At 43.4% G+C, this 22,780-nt stretch overlaps 1 protein-coding gene across 1 annotated transcript; it reads left to right on the top strand.

Annotated features, from left to right (window-relative positions):
- Nucleotides 1–15,164: 15,164 nt before the first annotated feature.
- Nucleotides 15,165–17,195, top strand: LOC309552527 (uncharacterized protein; the record flags this gene model as incomplete). Its single annotated transcript, XM_082253484.1, has 2 exons — nucleotides 15,165–15,494; nucleotides 16,401–17,195. 2 exons carry the CDS (start codon nucleotides 15,165–15,167, stop codon nucleotides 17,193–17,195), a joined length of 1,125 nt encoding a protein of 374 aa, XP_082109610.1.
- Between the last annotated feature and the right edge of the window lie 5,585 nt (nucleotides 17,196–22,780).

Here is a 22,780-nt window from a genome sequence, read left to right as displayed (position 1 = left end):
ACACAATCTTTGTGGGGTGCAGTGAAGACAATCCTTGTGGGGTGCAGTGAAGACAATCCTTGTGGGGTGCAGTGAAGACAATCCTTGTGGGGTGCAGTGAACAAAATCTTTGGGGGGTACAGTGAACACAATCTTTGTGGGGTGCAGTGAACAAAACCTTTGTGGGGTACAGTGAACACAATCTTTGTGGGGTGCAGTGAAGACAATCCTTGTGGGGTGCAGTGAAGACAATCCTTGTGGGGTGCAGTGAAGACAATCCTTGTGGGGTGCAGTGAACACAATCTTTGGGGGGTACAGTGAACACAATCTTTGTGGGGTGCAGTGAACAAAACCTTTGTGGGGTACAGTGAACACAATCTTTGTGGGGTGCAGTGAACAAAACCTTTGTGGGGTACAGTGAACACAATCTTTGTGGGGTGCAGTGAAGACAATCCTTTTGGAGTGCAGTGAACACAATCTTTGTGGGGTACAGTGAACACAATCTTTGTGGGGTACAGTGAACACAATCTTTGTGGGGTGCAGTGAACAAAACCTTTGTGGGGTGCAGTGAACAAAACCTTTGTGGGGTACAGTGAACACAATCTTTGTGGGGTGCAGTGAAGACAATCCTTTTGGAGTGCAGTGAACAAAATCTTTGTGGGGTGCAGTGAACAAAATCTTTGTGGGGTACAGTGAACACAATCTTTGTGGGGTGCAGTGAAGACAATCCTTGTGGGGTGCAGTGAAGACAATCCTTGTGGGGTGCAGTGAACAAAATCTTTGGGGGGTACAGTGAACACAATCTTTGTGGGGTGCATTGAACAAAACCTTTGTGGGGTACAGTGAACACAATCTTTGTGGGGTGCAGTGAACAAAACCTTTGTGGGGTACAGTGAACACAATCTTTGTGGGGTGCAGTGAAGACAATCCTTTTGGAGTGCAGTGAACAAAATCTTTGTGGGGTACAGTGAACACAATCTTTGTGGGGTGCAGTGAACAAAATCTTTGTGGGGTACAGTGAACACAATCTTTGTGGGGTGCAGTGAAGACAATCCTTGTGGGGTGCAGTGAAGACAATCCTTGTGGGGTGCAGTGAACAAAATCTTTGGGGGGTACAGTGAACACAATCTTTGTGGGGTGCAGTGAACAAAACCTTTGTGGGGTACAGTGAACACAATCTTTGTGGGGTGCAGTGAAGACAATCCTTTTGGAGTGCAGTGAACAAAATCTTTGTGGGGTACAGTGAACACAATCTTTGTGGGGTGCAGTGAACAAAATCTTTGTGGGGTACAGTGAACACAATCTTTGTGGGGTGCAGTGAAGACAATCCTTGTGGGGTGCAGTGAAGACAATCCTTGTGGGGTGCAGTGAACAAAATCTTTGGGGGGTACAGTGAACACAATCTTTGTGGGGTGCAGTGAACAAAACCTTTGTGGGGTACAGTGAACACAATCTTTGTGGGGTGCAGTGAAGACAATCCTTGTGGGGTGCAGTGAAGACAATCCTTGTGGGGTGCAGTGAACACAATCTTTGGGGGGTACAGTGAACACAATCTTTGTGGGGTGCAGTGAACAAAACCTTTGTGGGGTACAGTGAACACAATCTTTGTGGGGTGCAGTGAACAAAACCTTTGTGGGGTACAGTGAACACAATCTTTGTGGGGTGCAGTGAAGACAATCCTTTTGGAGTGCAGTGAACACAATCTTTGTGGGGTACAGTGAACACAATCTTTGTGGGGTGCAGTGAACAAAACCTTTGTGGGGTGCAGTGAACAAAACCTTTGTGGGGTACAGTGAACACAATCTTTGTGGGGTGCAGTGAAGACAATCCTTTTGGAGTGCAGTGAACAAAATCTTTGTAGGGTACAGTGAACACAATCTTTGTGGGGTGCAGTGAACAAAATCTTTGTGGGGTACAGTGAACACAATCTTTGTGGGGTGCAGTGAAGACAATCCTTGTGGGGTGCAGTGAAGACAATCCTTGTGGGGTGCAGTGAAGACAATCCTTGTGGGGTGCAGTGAACAAAATCTTTGGGGGGTACAGTGAACACAATCTTTGTGGGGTGCATTGAACAAAACCTTTGTGGGGTACAGTGAACACAATCTTTGTGGGGTGCAGTGAACAAAACCTTTGTGGGGTACAGTGAACACAATCTTTGTGGGGTGCAGTGAAGACAATCCTTTTGGAGTGCAGTGAACAAAATCTTTGTGGGGTACAGTGAACACAATCTTTGTGGGGTGCAGTGAACAAAATCTTTGTGGGGTACAGTGAACACAATCTTTGTGGGGTGCAGTGAAGACAATCCTTGTGGGGTGCAGTGAAGACAATCCTTGTGGGGTGCAGTGAAGACAATCCTTGTGGGGTGCAGTGAACAAAATCTTTGGGGGGTACAGTGAACACAATCTTTGTGGGGTGCAGTGAACAAAACCTTTGTGGGGTACAGTGAACACAATCTTTGTGGGGTGCAGTGAACAAAACCTTTGTGGGGTACAGTGAACACAATCTTTGTGGGGTGCAGAGAAGACAATCCTTTTGGGGTGCAGTGAACACAATCTTTGTGGGGTACAGTGAACACAATCTTTGTGGGGTGCAGTGAACAAAACCTTTGTGGGGTACAGTGAACACAATCTTTGTGGGGTGCAGTGAACAAAACCTTTGTGGGGTACAGTGAACACAATCTTTGTGGGGTACAGTGAACACAATCTTTGTGGGGTACAGTGAACACAATCTCATACTTCTGAAGCTTTGAGGGTGCTGCCTGTTCTATACTCCTCCTCCTCCTCCTCATCCATCCTTTTATGTGTACAAACAATAGTAATTGGGGCCTAGTGTGCTTCTGTACGTGTGAAAAACATACACTTTTTTTTGATCATATTTCCTATTCCGCTATTCAATAAAAACCTTTGGGGCTCAATTAAATTGCGGAATAGTCTGTGTCGGTACGTGTGAGATCCACCTTTCCAAGTTTTTGGGGTTCATCTCATACTTCTGAAGCTTTGAGGGTGCTGCCTGTTCTATACTCCTCCTCCTCATCCATCCTTTTAGGTGTACAAACAATAGTAATTGGGGCCTAGTGTGCTTCTGTACGTGTGAAAAACATACACTTTTTTTTGATCATATTTCCTATTCCGCTATTCAATAAAAACCTTTGGGGCTCAATTAAATTGCGGAATAGTCTGTGTCGGTACGTGTGAGATCCACCTTTCCAAGTTTTTGGGGTTCATCTCATACTTCTGAAGCTTTGAGGGTGCTGCCTGTTCTATACTCCTCCTCCTCATCCATCCTTTTAGGTGTACAAACAATAGTAATTGGGGCCTAGTGTGCTTCTGTACGTGTGAAAAACATACACTTTTTTTTGATCATATTTCCTATTCCGCTATTCAATAAAAACCTTTGGGGCTCAATTAAATTGCGGAATAGTCTGTGTCGGTACGTGTGAGATCCACCTTTCCAAGTTTTTGGGGTTCATCTCATACTTCTGAAGATTTGAGGGTGCTGCCTGTTCCATACTCCTCTTCCTCATCCTCCCTTTAGGGTAGGAAAAAATTTAATCGGGCCTAGTCTGTGTTTGTACGTGTGAGATACACAGTTTTTTATCCTATTCCGCTATTCAATACACACCCTTTTGGTGTATAAAACATTAAATTGCGGCATAGTTTGCATATTTGACATTTGCATATATTGTGCCTTGTTGCGCTGTTTTGAGTACTCCACCAACATGGCCAGTGGCAATGACGCCGTTCTCAGCTTAACTATCCCACTTCTATGCCTCCTTGAAAAAACAATTCGGGCGATGATGGAAGAGGATGTGGCACAGGATGAGGAGGAGGAGGAGGAGGATGAAGAGGTAACATTTCAAAGGCTTTCAGGGCAGTCATTCGCAAGGGGCTCCAAGGGTGGGTTCCTGCACACACAAACGCCAGGGACACAATTGTCCAGCAGGGGCACAGTTCTGGAGGATGAGGAGGATGAGGAGGAGGAGGAGCTGGAGGAGGAGATGGAACCATGTTCACAGCAGGGTGGCACCCAGGCCAGCTCATGGCCATCACTGGTGCGTGGCTGGGGGGATACAGAGGACACGGACGATACACCTCCCACAGAGGACAGCCTTTCGTCGCCTCTGGGCAGCCTGGCACACATGAGCGATTACATGCTGCAGTGTCTCCACAACGACCGCCGAGTTGCCCACATTCTAACTTGTGCTGATTACTGGGTGGCCACGCTGCTGGATCCCCGTTACACGGACAACGTACCGTCCTTAATTCACTCACTGGAGCGCGATCGCAAGATGCGCGAGTACAAGCGCACGCTGGTAGACGCGATGCTGCTGGCATTCCCATCTGACAGCGGGGCCACAGTGGAAGCACAAGGCAGAGGAGGAGGAGGTCGCCAACTCAACTAGGGCACCGCCAGCACCTCAGAAGGCAGGGTTAGCATGGCCGAAATGTGGAAAAGCTTTGTCAGCACGCCACAACAAACAGCAGCACCAGCAGCTCAGATGGAACGTCTTAGCAGGAGGCAGCATTTTACCAACATGGTGGAGCAGTATGTGTGCACACGCCTACATGTAGTGAATGAGGGGTCTGCCCCCTTCAACTTCTGGGTCTCCAAATTGGGCACATGGCCTGAGCTTGCCCTTTACGCCTTGGAGGTGCTGGCGTGCCCTGCAGCCAGTGTATTATCTGAACGGGTATTTAGCACGGCTGGGGGTGTTATAACAGACAAGCGCAGCCGCCTGTCCAGAGACAATGTGGACAAGCTCACATTCATTAAAATGAACCAGGCATGGATTCCACGGGATTTTTCCGTACCTTGTGCAGAATAGCAATGGATACCGACCTTACCCAGCCATTGTTCCATTTTTGCTCTTTCTCACTCTTTTGGGGTGTACCCTCATTTAAAATTTGTGAAAAGAAGCAGTGTTGGCTACCTCGTCCTCCTCCTCAGGGCCAGATTAACGTAGGGGCTATTGGAGCTGCAGCTCCATGCAGGCCCCTACCTTTTATATAGGCCCCGGGTTGGCCATATTCACTGTGACCGCTCTTCTGTCACTTGTAAACACAGAAGTCTGGCTTCTATGCTCGCTTCCCCAGGCAGCACCCTCAGAACCTCCCCACACAGCGCGAAGGCCGGACAAGGAGGGACAGTTGCCGATGCATGGATGTGTTTATGGGCTTCAGAGACAGCATCCCATGTTGAATTAGGCATGCATGGCTGCACCCTTCCTCCTCTGGGTGCATGCCAAGGCACGGCCCTTAAGGCCCTTCAAAATCCTCAGCACCAAGACCATGATGCTCTTAATCCGGCCCTGGTCCTCCTCCACCGCCGCTTCCACCTACACCGCCCATAGGTGTGCGCAGCCTATTGCATTAGGGTGTGCACCCCAAAGTTGAAATACACATGCATGTGTTTGCCTACATGTACATGGCCCCGATACATTACTCTCCCTGCTGGCAAAGAGAAATAGAGCAGAGCAGGTGCGAGGGAGATCTTTCCCATCTCCTCACTGGCAAACAGAGCGATAATGCTATGTGCCCTAGGTGATTAGGGTGTGCCCAGGTACACCAGGCACACCCTGTGCGCACGCCTATGACACCGCCACATCCACCACCACCTCAACCTCCCTCCTACTCCATATGGGCCTCGTCCTTCAGAGATGAAGAACATTGTTTTATTTTTCTGGGTTTTTTTTGTTGTTTTAAGTTATTTCCCTATCCACATTTGTTTGCAGAGCACTTGCCATGCTCTTAACTACGTTTTGCTGCCATTTGCAGCACTCTAGCCCTTTCCATTGGTGTTTTAGAGCCATTTTAGTGCCTTAAAGTTCGGGTCCCCATTGACTTCAATGGGGTTAGGTGTCCGGGAAAAGTTCGGTAAAAGTCCGGGACACGGACCCGGACTTTTTTTTAAAGTTCGGCCGAACCCGTCGAACACGGACATCTAGGTGTCCGCTCAACCCTAATTGCAATATATAGCAAGATTACTGAAGGGCAGCGCTGTGCTTAACCCTTTCTATCCTTTGCCATGGGAGATTTTCGGAGCAGCCAGGTTAGCTGGTCTTTTCTGCAGGCAGTTGAGCTGGGAGCAGTTCTACGAAGAAGAGGAGATACTCCTGCATTCAGTTTACAGTTTACAACAGATTGTGCTATTTTTCTAAAGGGGGCTAAGAGCTCCTAGCCCTCAAGGGCTGATCCTGGAGGACTGAAGGTGTCTAGGAGGAATAGCAGTCTAGGATCCTTACTTTGTACAGAGGAAGGAAGTTGTCCCCACTCATGGTTTCTGTCAAGTTTGGCATCCATAACCCCTCTACCCCATCCAAGTTATTATCCTTAATTATTCCTCAGGGGCTAGGCACTGATCCTGAAGACCTGAAGGTGTCTATGAGGAATAGCAGTCTATGATCCTTATTTTGTAAAGAGAAAGGAAGTTGTCCCCACTCATGGTTTCTGTCAATTTTGGGCATCCCATAACCCCTCTACCCCAGCCAAGTTATTCTTAATAAAAACATCCCCAAAACATTACATTAGTATCACTTTAATAAAATTGGTAAGATTTTACTAAATTCAAACTTAACAATTCCTTAAAGTGTATTTGAAGTTTTGTAGACAAAATGAGACCACTACTGTATATTTGTTTTTTTTCCAAAAATGTATATTTTTTACATGTTATCATTGACATAGCATATTAAAAAAACTAAATAAATATTGCTGTTTAACTATTTTATGCTCTTTCTTGATAACTCCAGAACTGAAAAATCCCAATGTTTGTGAAGGGGCTGGGGAGCTTTGTTGCCCTTATTAACCCTGACTTTACTGTGCTGTCAGATGTCATTATCAGTTGTTATTTACGAAAACTGGAGCATGCAAAATCTGGTGCAGCTCTGCATATAAACCAATTCGTTTTCAGGTTTTATTGTCAAAGCTTAATTGAACAAGCTGAAGTTAGAAGCTGATTGGAAACCATTAACAGCTGGATCAGATTCTGAATGCTCCAGTTTTAGTAAATCTCCATATTCTGTCCGAAAACACCTAAAAATGTTGAAGCTAGACCTTTATGTCAACAAGGATAGACTGGCTTTGACATTGTTTAGAAATGCTTGCAGTCAGTCATAAGGCCTTCTTCCGAGCAGTAGGAGTGGGTCTGAGATGGAGGCAGTGGACATTGGGTAGATCATGCCACCACATCATTGCAGGAGGTCAAGTCAGTGATGAAAGGAAAGCCATGTTTACACATGTAAAGATCATAATCTCTTTTCGATTTCAGTGATTACATGAACCTGTTTATTGATTGAGGTAACTGTGTATACTGTATGGAAATCAAAGCTGTATTTATCTTTTTTTGCTATATAATGATGATGTTTTCTGCTACATTACGGTAGCTTCCATGGTAGTACTTTAAAGTCAAACAGTGAGTGTAATTGAAAGTCTTGCACAGCTGTCCTCCTAAAGCTTTGATGTTAAACTCACTTTAATTTCTAAAATGCCTTTTAGCTATTTGGAACAATGCAGACTTTTCATACTCGCTTTGCTATTATCAAAATTCTGTACATTGTGTTCACTTACCCTGGGTTATCAGTTGATCAAGTTCACGGTGCACCAGTGAAATAATTTATGGTTGTTTGCAAACAGTTTGATGCTTTACATCATGTGCTTCATGTGATCTTGTTCTTTGCTGCCAGGCGAGTTCTTGGTACAGACTTTTAAGGGAGATTTCAGGTCATTTACGCAAATGGAAGCAGGGAAGCAATCATTGGTTGATCAGTCTTCTGGATGGGCTGATGATGGAGTCAGAATTGGTTGCAGCCATACGAAGTCTTAAACTACAGACTGTACTGACTGAGCTACCTGCTAGTGATATGCTCATGAATTGAGCATACACGATGGCAGGCAGTTAAACTAGTATATACAGTACCCTACTATAGGCATTGCCAACTCTGTTTTTGTAATATCCCATACTGGGATCCCAACACCCCTGAGAAAGCATGGAACAATATTACAGCTGCTTCATTTGGCTATAATCTTACAGGAAAGTAATTATATGTTTCTTTCATGTAAACTATGGTTGAATGCTTTTCCAACATACGATTTCAGGGGAATAATGATCCTCTTTAAGAAGGTCTCCCTGTCACCATAATAAAGGGGCCATCATGCCCTAAAATGCTACTTTGGCCTTGTATAGAACTCCAGTAAAGTATTTAAATGAAACCTGGTGTGTTGGCCTACGGTTTTATTGATTACGCACATGACTACCTTTTCTCAAGCACCCTGCAAACCATCGATGACCAAGCATGGTGTAGATTATTTACATTTATGTAGCTCGGAGTGGACTACAGTTATCTGACACTGCAGACTTGTCCTCTGCCTTCCCAGACTGTCTCTATATTCCCCTAGTGCTGGGCTTGAATTACATGCATCATACTCCTGACCCTAGAGGAGAGCATTGTGGGAACTGTAGTCTCCTGAACAGACATCACTGAACTGCAGAACTATCCATGAACTACACCCCCAAGCTATCTGCTCCAGGGGAGAACTGGGGGAGAGACTATAAAGGGATTTCCTGACCAGGCCCAAGCTCTCTTGCTTCCTGAGATCCATCGAGTGTGCACCGGTATGCCACTGTGTGAGAGGATCACAGCCTACCACGGGTCGCACATTATTCGCAATTCCAACCCAGGAGGGAGAGACGCCGCTTGCTACACCAGTGGTACCCCCAGCAGCATCGCTGATCGCATCGGAGTCGGGTGACTCACTGAATTAGTAGACTACAGCCATCTCAGCCCGCTTGCAGTATGGAGAGAGTTGACTTGGATCGTTCATCAAGAAGTCATTAAAGGTCCTCAGGATTGGTGAGAGGGCACTTACCCAAAATCCAGTTACCAGCCACTAATACATCACTCTAGACCAGGGGAGGACTGGGAAGGGGGGCAGGGTGGCAATTGCCCCCTGGGCCGCTCTGATGCCGGGTAAAAAGTCAGCACTCAGGGCTGGATTAATGTAGGGGCCAGACACTGTATACAGCTGCCGGTCGCCGCTACACAGTGTTATATTTGAAGAGCTGCAGCGGAGCAGTATGAGTATGCAGAGTACCCTCCTGCACCCAGCCGGCACAATACTAACACAGTCACTTCCCTGTCAGGCAAAACGATCTCTGCCCGACAGGAGCTTCCTAGGCCCCGTCTGGCGTGATGTCATGTATTTTTGTTAAACCTCCTTTGTTGCTATTAACCTTAAATTAAGTTACCACATTGCATCATGTTTGTCCTGCTTCATAACATCAATATCTGTTATAAAACCAGGTTGGCATGGATGGTGAACTGATTTGATGGTTCAATGGGCCACTTGACTGGACTTGCCCCCCAGGCCTAATGCTGCCAGCCCTCCCCAGCTCTAGACACTGTATAAAGACACCTTATACTTAGATTGCTTAGAAGATTGCCCATAGTCAGAACAAGCTGCCCTGCATTGATTGCTTATCACTGTGCCATACCTAGAAATTCTTTGTTTCTTTGATCTCCAACTGCCGGTGAAGATAATAGCAAGTCCTTGCATTCTGCACACTACTATTTTAAGGGGACATGCTACTGGTATCTATATTACTTCACCTCTCATTAGGATAAAGGTATTATAGGCCGGCCTGGGGTTCCCCTTTAGCAGTAGTATTATGTACAGCAACCAATAGCCTTCTCGAGAGATCCATTTACTTACTGTCTGTTATTGTGTACATTGGTATCATTTACTTGTCATTGCTAATTGTCAGTTAACTGCTTTAAGAACTATTTTAACTGTTTTTCCAGGACTTGGCTGACTAATACCCTTTTAGGACAGGTATACACAACATGTCTGAAACTAGAGTGTCAGGAGGGCTGGAAAGTTCACAGGGTCAAGGCGGCACAGAAGAACATAAAATTTCGAGCAACCCCCAAGGGGGCAGTGCTACATTTACACCTGGAAGTATGGCAGATGTGAATAGGCTATTGCTTTGCAAGAAAGTGAAGACCGGAAGCATGGGTGGTGGAAAAGATGAGCATAAAGCCTTTTATTTTTTTAAGGTGGTCATATTTTTTAATCAAGTGTAAAAGTTGTTTAAAGATAGAGCAGTTTGCTTATTTTAACGTTCCAGTAATTCGTGTATTCCATTATATAATCCTGCAATGATGATAATATATCATTCTTTTTTATGCACCCTTAATTGGAACTGCACCTACAAAAATGATCCCTGACCTCATCTGGGCCACATCAAAAGGTAACTTCCATATTACTTTTCCTTGATCTCTCTTCTGTATTGGACACTGTTGACCCCCCTTTGCTTCTCTAACATTTGTACCCTCTTTGCTTCCCTAAACTATGCATTCTTTTGGCTTTTGGAACACTGCTCTCTAATGGTTCTCCTTGTATTTATCTAAACACTGCCTTTAGATCTCTTTCAGTTATTCCTCTTTCACACCAAACTCTGTTGAACTTCAAGAGCTCAGCCTTTGATCTGGTGCTTTCCATATTTGTAACACCTCTCTCAGCCTGATGTGTAAATAAGTACTCCACTATAGACTCGCCTGATTCAAAATTAGTAGCTATGACTGTTTAAGTCTAAAAAAAAGAACTGAAGTCAATTCTTAGATATAAAAAAAGGACACTATGGGGTTGATTTACTAAAACTGGAGAGTGCAAAATCTAGTGCAGCTGTGCATGGTAGCCAATCAGCTTCTAATATCAGCTTGTTCAATTAGGATTTGACAAAAATAAAACCTGGAAGTTGGTTGGTTTCTCCCCTTGTCCATTCGGAAAACACCTTGTTTTCTGTGAGTCATTCACAGAATGGAGTTCAGCTTTAAAATATTAACATCATTTACAGTCATTTTCTACCTATTCAGATCTGCAGTATTCAAATAATAATACCTGGTGAGGCGCCCCCCCCCCCGCTCGTTCACTGAGATCCCCGCGCGAGTCACTGGCGGCTCCAATGTCACTCGCGATCCCGGCAGGAGAGGGAGAAAGGCAGACGGCTGATGTAAACAAAGCTGCCTGTCATTCTCCCTGATGTAAGTGCAGAGACTATACGATCCTGCTATGTCGGATAGTATGTCTCTGTGGTTACATCACAAGCCACGCCCCCCCACAGGTAGAATCACGCCCCTAGGGATACATTTAACCCACTGATCACCAATAAAGTTAACCCCTTCCCTGCCAGTGTCATTTTTACAGTAACAGTGCATATTTATTGCACTGATTACTGTATTAATAAACAAGCAAAAAATTGGGGGAGCAAACCCTGAACATGTATATCTAAAGCCGGTGCAGCTATGGACCAAGCAACATGTATATTAAAAAAGAATAGCGCAACCATGCAAAAGAAATGACTATTAAATATGGAGACAATCCATAAATAAAAATGGGGGTTTAGTCCCACCATATGGCCATATGGCTCTGTGGTTACATCACAAGCCACGCCCCCCCACAGGTAGAATCACGCCCCTAGGGATACATTTAACCCACTGATCACCAATAAAGTTAACCCCTTTCCTGCCAGTGTCATTTTTACAGTAACAGTGCATATTTATTGCACTGATTACTGTATTAATGTCACTGGTACTCCCAAAAGTGTCAAAAATGTCAGACAGGGGTCCGATCTGTCCGCTGCAATGTCGTAGTCCCGCAAAAAAAAAAATTGCAGATCGCCGCCATTACTAGTAAAACAGTAAAAATGACATAAATCTTTCCCGTAGTTAGTAAACGCAATACAGTAACTTTTGTGCAAACTAATAAAAATACGCTTATTGCAATTTTTTTTTACCAAACATATGTAGCAGAAAACAAATTGGCCTAAAATGTTAAAAAATTTTGATTTTTACTTTTTTTTTGAGAATTTCATATAAAAAAATGTGAAAAATATTGTTATTTTTTCAAAATTGTCGCTCTTTTTTTGTTTATAGCGCAAAAAATAAGAACCGCACAGGTGATCAAATACCACCAAAAGAAAGCTCTGTTTGTGGGAAAAAAAGGACGTTGATTTTGTTTGGGTACAGCGTTGCACGGCCGCGCAATTGTCCGTTAAAGTCACGCAGTGCCGAATCGCAAAATAGGGCCTGGTCTTTGAGCAGCCAAATCTTCCGGGGGTTAAAGAGTTTTCCTTTCTTCCTCAGGTATTGCTTCAGACCTGAGAAAGCGGAAAACTCTTAAAAGCTTTTCTTTATAGTTTAAAGCAATTTCAGCAAACAGTTAACCCCTAGTATTAGTGCCAGTTTACACAGTATTAGCCCCTAGTATTGGTGCCAGTTTATGCAGTAATAGCCCCTAGTATCGGTGCCTGTTTACGCAGTAATAGCCCCTAGTATCGGTGCCTGTTTACGCAGTAATAGCCCCTAGTATTGGTGCCAGTTTATGCAGTAATAATCCCTAGTATTGGTGCCAGTTTACGCAGTAATAGCCCCTAGTATTGGTGCCAGTTTATGCAGTAATAGCCCCTAGTATTGGTGCCAGTTTATGCAGTAATAGCCCCTAGTATTGGTGCCAGTTTATGCAGTAATAACCCCTAGTATTGGTGCCAGTTTATGCAGTAATAGCCCCTAGTATTGGTGCCAGTTTATGCAGTAATAACATCTAGTATTGGTGCCAGTTAACTCAGTAATAACCCATAGCATTGGTGCCAGTTTATGTAATAATAACTCCTAGTAAGAAAGAAAAAGAGGGGGGATTTGGGACTTTAAATGAGATGCATGGTGGGATTTGCCGTGCATCTCCATCCCTATTCAATGAATTGAAAAAAGATAGGTTTGGGACTTTAAATGAAGGACATGAAAGGCTGGCAGGGAATTATGAAATGGCATTTAACTCCTAGTAATGGTACCAGTTTACGCAGTAATAACTCCTAGTAATGGTGCCAGTTTACGCAGTAATAGCCTCTAGTATTGATGCCAGTTTACGCATTAATAGCCCCTAATATTGGTGCCAGTTTATGCAGTAATAGCCCCTAGTATTGGTGCCAGTTTACACAATAAAAGCCCCTAGTATTGGTGCCAGTTTACACAGTAATAAAACACATCGTGTTGATGCCATGCTCTTAGCGTGAAGGAGGTGGGGAAGAATAGTGATACCTGCCAACCACAGTGATCAAAGTGTTAAGGCCAGCCGTGACAGTGGCGGCAGTCTTAACACTCTTTATCAACTTCATGGGAGATCTTTATGATTTCTCTGTGGGTCTCCTGATGCGCTACAGTATAGCGCACCTCTCCATCCTGGGCTCCTGCCTTCTGCCACACACCGTGGCAAAACTAAGGGGGAAGGCTGCTACAGCTCACCTCTCTATCTGGGACTCATGCCCCTACAGCAGGGGTGCCCAACCTTTTGGGGAGTGAGGGCCACTTTAGCGACTTGCTAACCGGTCGCATGGCACAATGAGCGGAGCAAGCAGATGACAGGTCTGTGTCTACTCAGCATATGCAGAGCAGACATGGATACAGCTTGCTCTACTCTATGGGCCCTCCGATCTGATCCGCCCAGACAAAAGGGGACGGATTTCCTTCTGTTTTTTTAAGTGGATCGGATTGGAGATAGGCGGCTGTAAATGGGCACAAGTCAGTTTACATCTGCCACTCTATAGAGATGAATAGAGGGTCCGATTGGGTCCACCTGCAAAACAGACAGGTGGACCCGATCCGATCGATTGTATGAAAGAGGCCTAAGGCTGCTTTCACACAGATTCACTGCAGTTTACCTGCACCTCAACTGACCTCAATCTTCACTTCTTCCTCAGGATTTCTGCAGGTATCGCTGGCTGGTGCTGTCCCCCAGATGGGTATGGCTGGGGGCTGGTGCTGACTGTCCTCCATAGCTGGTACTGCTGGCTAGTACTGTTGGCTGGTATTGCTGGCTGGTATTGCTGGCTGGTATTGCTGGCAGGTACTGCTGGCAGGTACTGCTGGCTGGTACTGGTGCCAGGTACTGCTGGCCGGTACTGCCTGCTGGTAATGCTGGCGGGTACTTCCGCTGGTACTGCTGGCTGGTACTGTTGGTGGGTATTGCTGGCAGGTACTTCTGGTGGGTACTGCTAGCTGGTACTACTGGTGGGTACTGCTGGTGGGTACTACTGGTGGGTACTGCTGGCGGGTACTGCTGGCTGGCACTGCTGGCTGGCACTGCTGACTGGTACTGCTGGCGGGTACTGCTGGCTGGTACTGCTGGCTGGGACAGCTGGCTCCTCTGAGACACCAATGGAGATGTGACAGGAGCAGCGCTAGAGGAAGCATGCGGCTGCAGTAGAGAGCAGAGCCAATGCTTCCTGTATCGCTCTTGTCACTGGCGGAGTAAATTTGGTATCACTCCGCCTGTGACAGGAGCTGGAACTATACAGGAAGCATTGGCTCCTCTTCCTCTAGTGCAGCTCCGTTCTTAACAATAATGCTTGGGGGGATGGTGGGTCGGGATTATCTGGACTTAATGACCTGCCATCCCAGAGCAGGAGGTGGGATTCTGTTAGGGGGCACAGAATAACGTTGGGGGGGGGGGGCATGGCCCCCTCCTAGTGATGCTGCTGTGGTGATAGTACCATGAAAGTCTGTGCTTGGGCACTTCCTGTTATCAGATAACCACATTCCCTCTCCCTGTAAGTAAGTAATGACAGGCTGAGCCATTGCTGTTCACATGTAGCTGCACAATCAGTGCTTACCTGTGGTTAGGAACGCATTTCCTACTCTGGACGCATCTGTCTAAGTCTGGGGTCATCACTGTTCGAGGCAAGTCTTTTCACTAGAAGCCAATGTATGAATGTAATCCGCTGAATGTCATTCAGTAAAGCAGGCCATACACGTTTCGAATTTCGTACGATTTGTCGTTCGATAAACGCAAGCGCCAGTCGTGCACATCGTCGAGTGTACCATCAATGTGATTCGAAAATCGTACGACAAAACACTTCTTCCTTCTGCAAGTATAGGAAGTGATGCAATGTTGTCTTGACCTTTTAACCACACCTCCACTGGGCACTCCCCCTACAGTTAAAAGTCGGATCGTGTCATTTGCGAACAGAGCAATCATTCGCCACAGCATACGACTATTCTCAGCAATAAAATGCCATTCAAGAGGTATAATAGGAATCAGAAAATGGCAGCAATGGTTATTGCATTGATTGCTTTGGAGGAGGAGAAGAAAAAGAAGAAAAATAGAAGGAAGAGCAGAGTGTTGGCCAAAGACTGGCTCATGCAACGAGAGCAATTTTCACATGTAAACCTGCTAACAAACCTCAGAGAAAATAATCCTGAGGATTACCGTAATTATTTGCGGATGACCCAGCAGTCCTTTGACATGCTATTAGCTCTTGTGCAGCCACATATCACCAAACAGGACACCTGCATGAGAAAATCTATTAGTGCAGAGGAGAGGCTCATGGCAACCCTGCGTTTTTTGGCAACAGGCAGGTCTTATGAAGACCTGAAGTTCACCACTGGAATCTCTGCCCAATCCTTGGGAAGAATCATACCTGAGACGTGTCAGGCCATAGTGAAGGTGCTCCAGCCACAGTATTTAAAGGTAATTATAAAAATTACAACTTAAATTAGTAAGAATATTACTGCAAACATAAGTCAAATTTTGTGAGTACATCAATTTTATTAAAAAAATATGTAACTTCCTGTACACGGTTGTCTGAAAAAGTTTGTATTTTCTTAAATCAATACATACCCATTTCCAAATCATTATTATGAAAATATATAATTCTTAAACAATAACCAATAAAAAAGGAACAAATACACCAAAGAAATGCAATAATATTGAGCAACATATCTAGAATTTTTTTTTACAGATTTGTGTATTGGGGGCCATGAAACCAAGAACCTTGAGGTGGTTCAGGACGCACTGACCAGCTTGGGTTTCCCTGTGATTGAGACATATTTGGGTGCCAATATTGGCCAGATGTTACAGGTGGAGCAGATGTTACAGGTGGAGCAGATGTTACAGGTGGAGCAGATGTTACAGGTGGAGCAGATGTTACAGGTGGAGCAGATGTTACAGGTGGAGCAGATGTTACAGGTGGAGCAGATGTTACAGGTGGAGGAGATGTACATCCCTGATACCCTATTATATCTGTGTTAGGTGTAAGATTGCCCTTTAGTCCAATGGCAATCATTTTATGCATTAAAGCTTCACAAATGTCTCGTTGCTCCATGGACATTCTCCGTAATTTGTGTGCAACCAGATGACCCACAGCATCACATTCATCATCTTTCTGCTTCATGATAGATGATGCATCCTTCAGCAAACTGGCAGTATCGTAGTCAAGATTTCTCTTCTTTCCTCTTTGAGTTCTCTGAGTTGATGTTCCTGGCTGCTCTGATACTGGGCTTGGTGTATCCTATAGAAACAAAAAAAATTAAGAAGAAAATATGATCACTAATTATCATTAAAACATGTTTTAATTTTTTTCTATCTTGCCAACAGTTTCCTTCTAAATCTGAAGAATGGAAAGAAGTTGCCAAAGAATTCCAGGACATGTGGAATTTCCCCAATTGTGGTGGCGCAATTGATGGGAAACATGTGAGAATTACACCACCAGCACATTCAGGATCCTATTTTTACAACTATAAAGGGTTCTTCAGCATAATTCTAATGGCAATTGTGAATGCCAAATATGAATTTATGTACTTGGATATAGGGAAAAATGGAAGAAACTCGGATGGAGGTGTGATAGAGCGCAGTCCATTTATGCATCGATTAAAAGAAGGAATGTTGCATCTTCCATCTTCCAGTGAGACAGTTGAGGGCCTTAATTTTGTGTTCATTGGGGACGATGCATTTGCCTTACATGAACACCTGTTGAAACCCTATCCCTTGCGCAATTTAACTGCTCCCCAGAAAATCTTTAATTATAGATTGTCTAGGGCGAGAAGGGTGGTAGAAAATGCATTTGGGATCATGGCCAGCAGATTCCGCATTTTCCACACCGCCATTAATGTTACAGTTGAAAAAATTGACATAATAGTGGAGTGCTGCTGTATGTTACACAATTATTTAAGAAGCACAACTGTGTCATATATGCCATCAACTGCAGTTGATATTGAAGATCTTACCAGTGGCACAATTGTGCCAGGTGATTGGCGAAATGACAGCAGTGGCATGGTAAATTTAGCTCCTGCAAGGCCTAGGCTACCAACTGCAAATGCACGTCAAAATCGCATTCATTACACAGATTATTTTATGGGTAGTGGTGCAGTTGCATGGCAGGATCACATATAATCATATGTATTATATTTTGTAAGAAATGACTTGCTCTAAATAAAGACAGCTTAATAAATCATATACAATATATGAGTATTCTTTATTCTAGTTTTTGTTACATTCTACTATGACTGGCCCATGAGGCAGAAGGACCCCTGACCCTATAGTTGTTTCATTGGGCCCTCCAACCCCCCCCCCCCCCAAAGAAAAAATATTGTGAATTAAACGAAAATTTGGATATACCTGTGTCTGAGTCTGTGTCTGTGTCTGTGACATTTCCTCTGCTTCTGGGTCAGATATCAAACTGGAGTCTGATGCTGCACTTGGTGGCAGAGTGCAATGGGACTCTCTTGGATCATCTGTGTCAGCAAGAAACATCAGGTCTTTGAAGTACCACAAACGTGGGACATAGACATCATCAGCCCCTGCTCCAGATTTCTTGGATGCTTGTATTTTTTTATACTCCTTTTTAAAAACAGTCCGCAAGTTAGCAATCTTGTGCTTTACATATAGGTCATTTGGATCTTTGCAAACCTCTTTACATAGCTCCTTTAGTTCTTTGATGGCCTCATCACGCTTATATCTATTAGAATAATCCCTGGATTTCACATCCCATAAGCACGAAAATTCTCTGTATTTATCAATGAATTGGGGAAGGAACTCAGTAGATGTGAATGTGAGAGGCATTTTCCTTTAAAAAAAAAAAAAATATATATATATATATTTTACTAAGTTACCTTGCAAAGCCTTGTTATACATGTGTAAAATATAACACATAATGATTTTGCACATTAATAATGACTAAATAAGAAGAATAAATAATACTTAAGACAATAGAACTAACACGATATGCAAGTTTCATGCAGCCTGTTCATATAATGGATGAGCCATGTGCCATGAATCGTGACTGAGATAAATTTGGACAGGAGTGAGGTCTAATTTTTAGCCTTTTTGAACAGCTCCTATACTGCAAAAGGACTTCTATCAGTAATAACATAGCATATATTTACATTATAACACAGTATTTCCGTAGAAAAAGTGAAATATGCAATGGAGAGTCAGCATTTTGAACTTACCTCAGGGATGTGTGTTCAGCGTTCTCTGCACGAATAGACTTTCCTACGTCCCGAAAAGTCGCTGCATATTCGTGCAATGCGCACGTGCGTTATATACCATGTACAGGCCCCGCCTCTTCTTTCTTTCGGGGGCTTGTGGGAGAAATCATGGCAGAGGGACAAGACATGGCAGCTTCTCAGAGCGAAAGATCTGGGACAGATGAGGAGCAGGAAATCGTGGAGGTGGAAGAAGGTCACCAGACAACCATTGTGACAAGCCCCAGGAAGAAGAAAGCCACCAACATGTCTTTGGAGGAGATGGTGGACATGGTGAACATTCTTCAAAAGAAGGATTATGACTGTCGGAAGCAAGTCTACCCTAAAAAAAATGTGAGAAAAGATCAAATTCTGGAGAAAGTTCTACGTGTCCTACAGAAAAACCATGGTGTTGAACGCACTAAAGATCAAGTGAGAAAACGCTGGTCTGACTTAAAATCCAGAGAATCCCATCAGCTAAGGAAAATCAAGAAAATTCTTCAAAAAAGTAAGTATAAACTTTTTAACAAGAATGTATGATGTTCTTGGGTTTTTCTGTGTGAGTGTATGTTTTGTATATGCCATGTGACATGTGCATGCAGAGAGTGCATACTACACAGCTTGCATCATTGTGATTTTCTATGCATATCTATAGTGTATTTTTGTCTTCTATACAGAAATAATATGCATAGTGTGATTGCATTTAAATATATGTATAGTATTTGAAGTTAAATACATGTATTTATTAATTTTCAAAGGACATTCTAGAAAGGCCCATGCAGAGGCGGGAAATGAACAGCAGACAAGTGCAGAGTCTGAGATGACGACTGACACAACACTGATATGTCTCACACCAGTTGAAGGCAGTGATTGGAGCAGCATTGCCACCAGTTCAGGTACATAACCAAATGTCACATAAACGTATGCTCATTATAACGTTTAGACTGTGATTTTTATGATTTTTCATGTTTTCTTATAGGCTTTACAATGTCTACTGCTGGCAGTTCTTCATTCACTTCTGCATCTGCAAACCGCATGATTGCTGATTTAATGCAAATCAATTCAGATATTGAGAAAGTTTGCAATAAAATGAAATTGGTTCAAGGCAGGATTTCTGATGTGATAGACCAATTAGCAAAGGTTTAAATACTCTGGAAACAAAAATTTTTTTTTAAGACCATGTTTCGTTATGGCACTTTAAAAAATAAAAATGGTTGTTATAAAGTAGGGGCCCATTCACACTGTCCGCATGCACCCACGTACTCCATTCTGCTGAAAGGGGGGTCCACGCCCAAATCCCCTATGAGCAGGTGTCTGACAGCTCTTTCTCTGCTCTTTGTGCAGAGACAGAGCTGTCAGAACCCCACCGTTCTCTTTTGGGGACCACCAGTCCATTTTCATCATATCCATCCGATCCGCCTGACAGATGTAAATGATAATTTCCATCCGTCAGGCTTTGATCGGGTCGGATAGCAGCGGATGTCAGTGGACATGTTTCCACTGACATTCGCTGCCCTATGGGGATGCATGGAACATTCCAATGAGTTCCGCCTGACAACATGACAGGCGAATCTCATTGGATTGTGTGAAAGGGCCCTTGCTCTGACTTGCACTTTATTAAAAATAAAATTGCACTATGTGACTGTTTATGTACTTTTGTACTGTTAAATTTTGGCTGTATGTACATATTTACTAACTATATTCATGTACATATGTACAAGCTTTTAAGATCCTAAATAGGGAAATGTTTGTGTGCTGGACATGCGCAACTACGCTTTTTGTTTATTGTTCATCAATAAATTGATGGTTATTTTGAAATTGGTTTCAAGTGTCTTTATTTCATGCATTATGTGATATCAACTGTATACACAGCTATTGATCTTTATGGTAGTATAGACAATGACATTCTCATCAAAATAATCTACTGTTAAAATGACAATTAGGATAACCATATGTTATTAATGACAAACAATATTGGAACATATACATCCTGCAGAAAGAAAACTTGCTGTACCATTTATTCTGCAGCTGTACAACAATGCAGTGGGTCCGTTTATTGAAAAAAGGTGTTAAAAGTCATTTTGCAATACACATACTTTTGTGTTTACACTTTTCATGCACACATATTGGCCTCTTAGCAGAGTTTGCTTGAACATATAATATTTGATGTATTGCGGTTTTTCGGCTGAACAGTCGTCCGTGTTGATATTCTTTTTATTTACCTTCCGGGTCATTCTTTTCGGAAACATGCGCAGTTGTGTGTTGTTCTGTGGAATCGAACGACTAAACCACTAATGATACGAAAATTGGACAAATTTCGCGGAAAAACCCAACATGTTGGATATGTGAATTTTTGCTGTCGTACGAAAAACGCATAGTTTACATACCACACTAACGATACGAAAATCGTTCGATAACACTGACATTTACGATTTTCGGACGATATTCGTATCGTCTATGGCCTGCTTAAGGCTTCGTTCACACCTGAGCGATTTTCTGCTTGAAGTTTGTAGCTCTAAAACGCTCAACAAGCCAAATCTCAATCATTTTAATGCCCCGTTTTCACATCTTAGCATTCTGTCACCTGAAGCTAAAATGCCAGAGAGTCAAAAAAAGTACATGATCTTCTTTTTGGCCGATCACAAGTGTTTTTGGCCCCATAGACTTTAATACAAACGTCTGACTTGAGCGTTTTACGAGCGTTTTGTCACTTGTTTTCTGCTTAAACAGCAGCTAGCCACCCCTAATTTTCTCTCCCTTTCCTTAACCTAGTGTTTTCTATTGGCTACACAAAAATGCCTGAAGCTGTAAAATGCTTGTAAAAAGCTGCAAAAAAGCTTATCCACTTGCCGACCACCCGTCGCAGATGTACTGCGGCAGGCTGGCTCGCCTGCGCGAATCGACGTATGGGTACGTCGATTTGGGGTAGCGGTCCTGGGGGTTCCGATCCACGGAACCATCTGCACCGATTTCCATATGGGCACCCGCGATCGCTCCCCGCTGAGAGAGAAGGACGGGCAGCTGTTGTAAACACAGCCGACCGTTCTTCCCCCTGAAATGATCACAGAGCCCCTGTGATCCTTCTATATAGGATCACAGGTCTCTGTGTTCATTTTATTATTCCCTCCCCCCACAGTTAGAAAACACTCCCCTAGGCTCACACTTAACAATTTGATCACTACTGGGTTAACCACTTCCCTGCCAGTGTCATTATTACAGTAACAGTGCCCCTGACGACGTCAACAACGTATGACGAAACGCGCCAGGCGTAGCCCTTGGTGGACGGACGCATGCGCGATTGGGAAGTACGGCGGCCATCTTTTCGGTTGGAAACAAACATCACGCCGGCATAAGCATACTATGAGATGCTGCTGCCACTCTGCATTTATGTAAGCCTTTAATCTTATTTTGTAATAAAGTGAGTGAAGCATAATACGCTATGAGGAGTTATTTCCTTTATGTCCTTGAGACTTTGGTTTTACTACCTGCTGTTTTGTCTTTAAGGACCTATCCAGGTCTATCGGTCTGGTAAGGGCATATCAGATTAATTTCCGGTGGTGGACTTACTCTACACTTCTCTTCACTATCAAGCTTGCTGGTGTGATGTTATAGTTTCACCTGGATATACATCTTCTTATGGACTATTTATATTGGTCTTTAGAATTAGCGCTACACCCCCACCTATATTACTATGATTGATTTTCTTTCAGAATCATTTGTTTTAGCTGCTTCATATATGTATATGGTTTAATGATGTTTTATTAATGTATGCTCTTAAATACTAGCGCAGCAAAATTTGGATTTTTACTACTGTAGTAATATCACTGGTCCCCCCAAAATTGTCAAAAATGCCAGTTAGTGGTCTGATCTGTCCACCGCAATGTCGCAGTCCCACAAAAAATTTGCAGATCGCCACCATTACTAGCAAACAATAAATAAATAAATAAATAAAAATTACATAAATCTTTCCCCTAGTTTGTAGACGCTAAAATAGCTTGTGTAACTTTTGCGCAAACAAATCAAAATACACTTATTGCAACTTTTTTTTTTAGCCAAAAATATGTAGCAGAATACAAATTGGCATAAAAAGATGAAAAAATTTGGTTTTTTAATTTTTTTATTTTTTGGGAATGTTATATAGCAGAATGTGAAAAATATATATATATATATTTTTTTTTTTCAAAATTGTCGCTCTTTTTTTGTTTATAGCGCAAAAAATAAAAATCGCAGAGGTGATCAAATACCACCAAAAGAAAGCTCTATTTGTGGGGAAAAAAATACATCAATTTTATTTAGTACAGCATCACACGACCGCACAATTGTCTGTTAAACTAACGCAGTGCCGAATCGCAAAAAAATGGCCTGGTCATTAAGGGGGCAAATCCTTCCGGTCCAGAAGTGGTTTAAAAAAAGGCCAGTAAATTTATACGCTCAGGTGTGAATGCAGCCTAAAGCCCCGTACACACGTACCGATCGTCGGCCGAACGATCGGCCGTCTTTTGTCCAGGGCTG

This window comes from Pelophylax lessonae (genome assembly GCF_965119305.1).
Source record: "Pelophylax lessonae genome assembly, chromosome: 4".
NCBI lineage: Eukaryota > Metazoa > Chordata > Amphibia > Anura > Ranidae > Pelophylax > Pelophylax lessonae.
The sequence above is the reverse complement of the archived record's forward strand: the minus strand, read 5'-3'. Positions and strand labels throughout refer to the sequence as shown.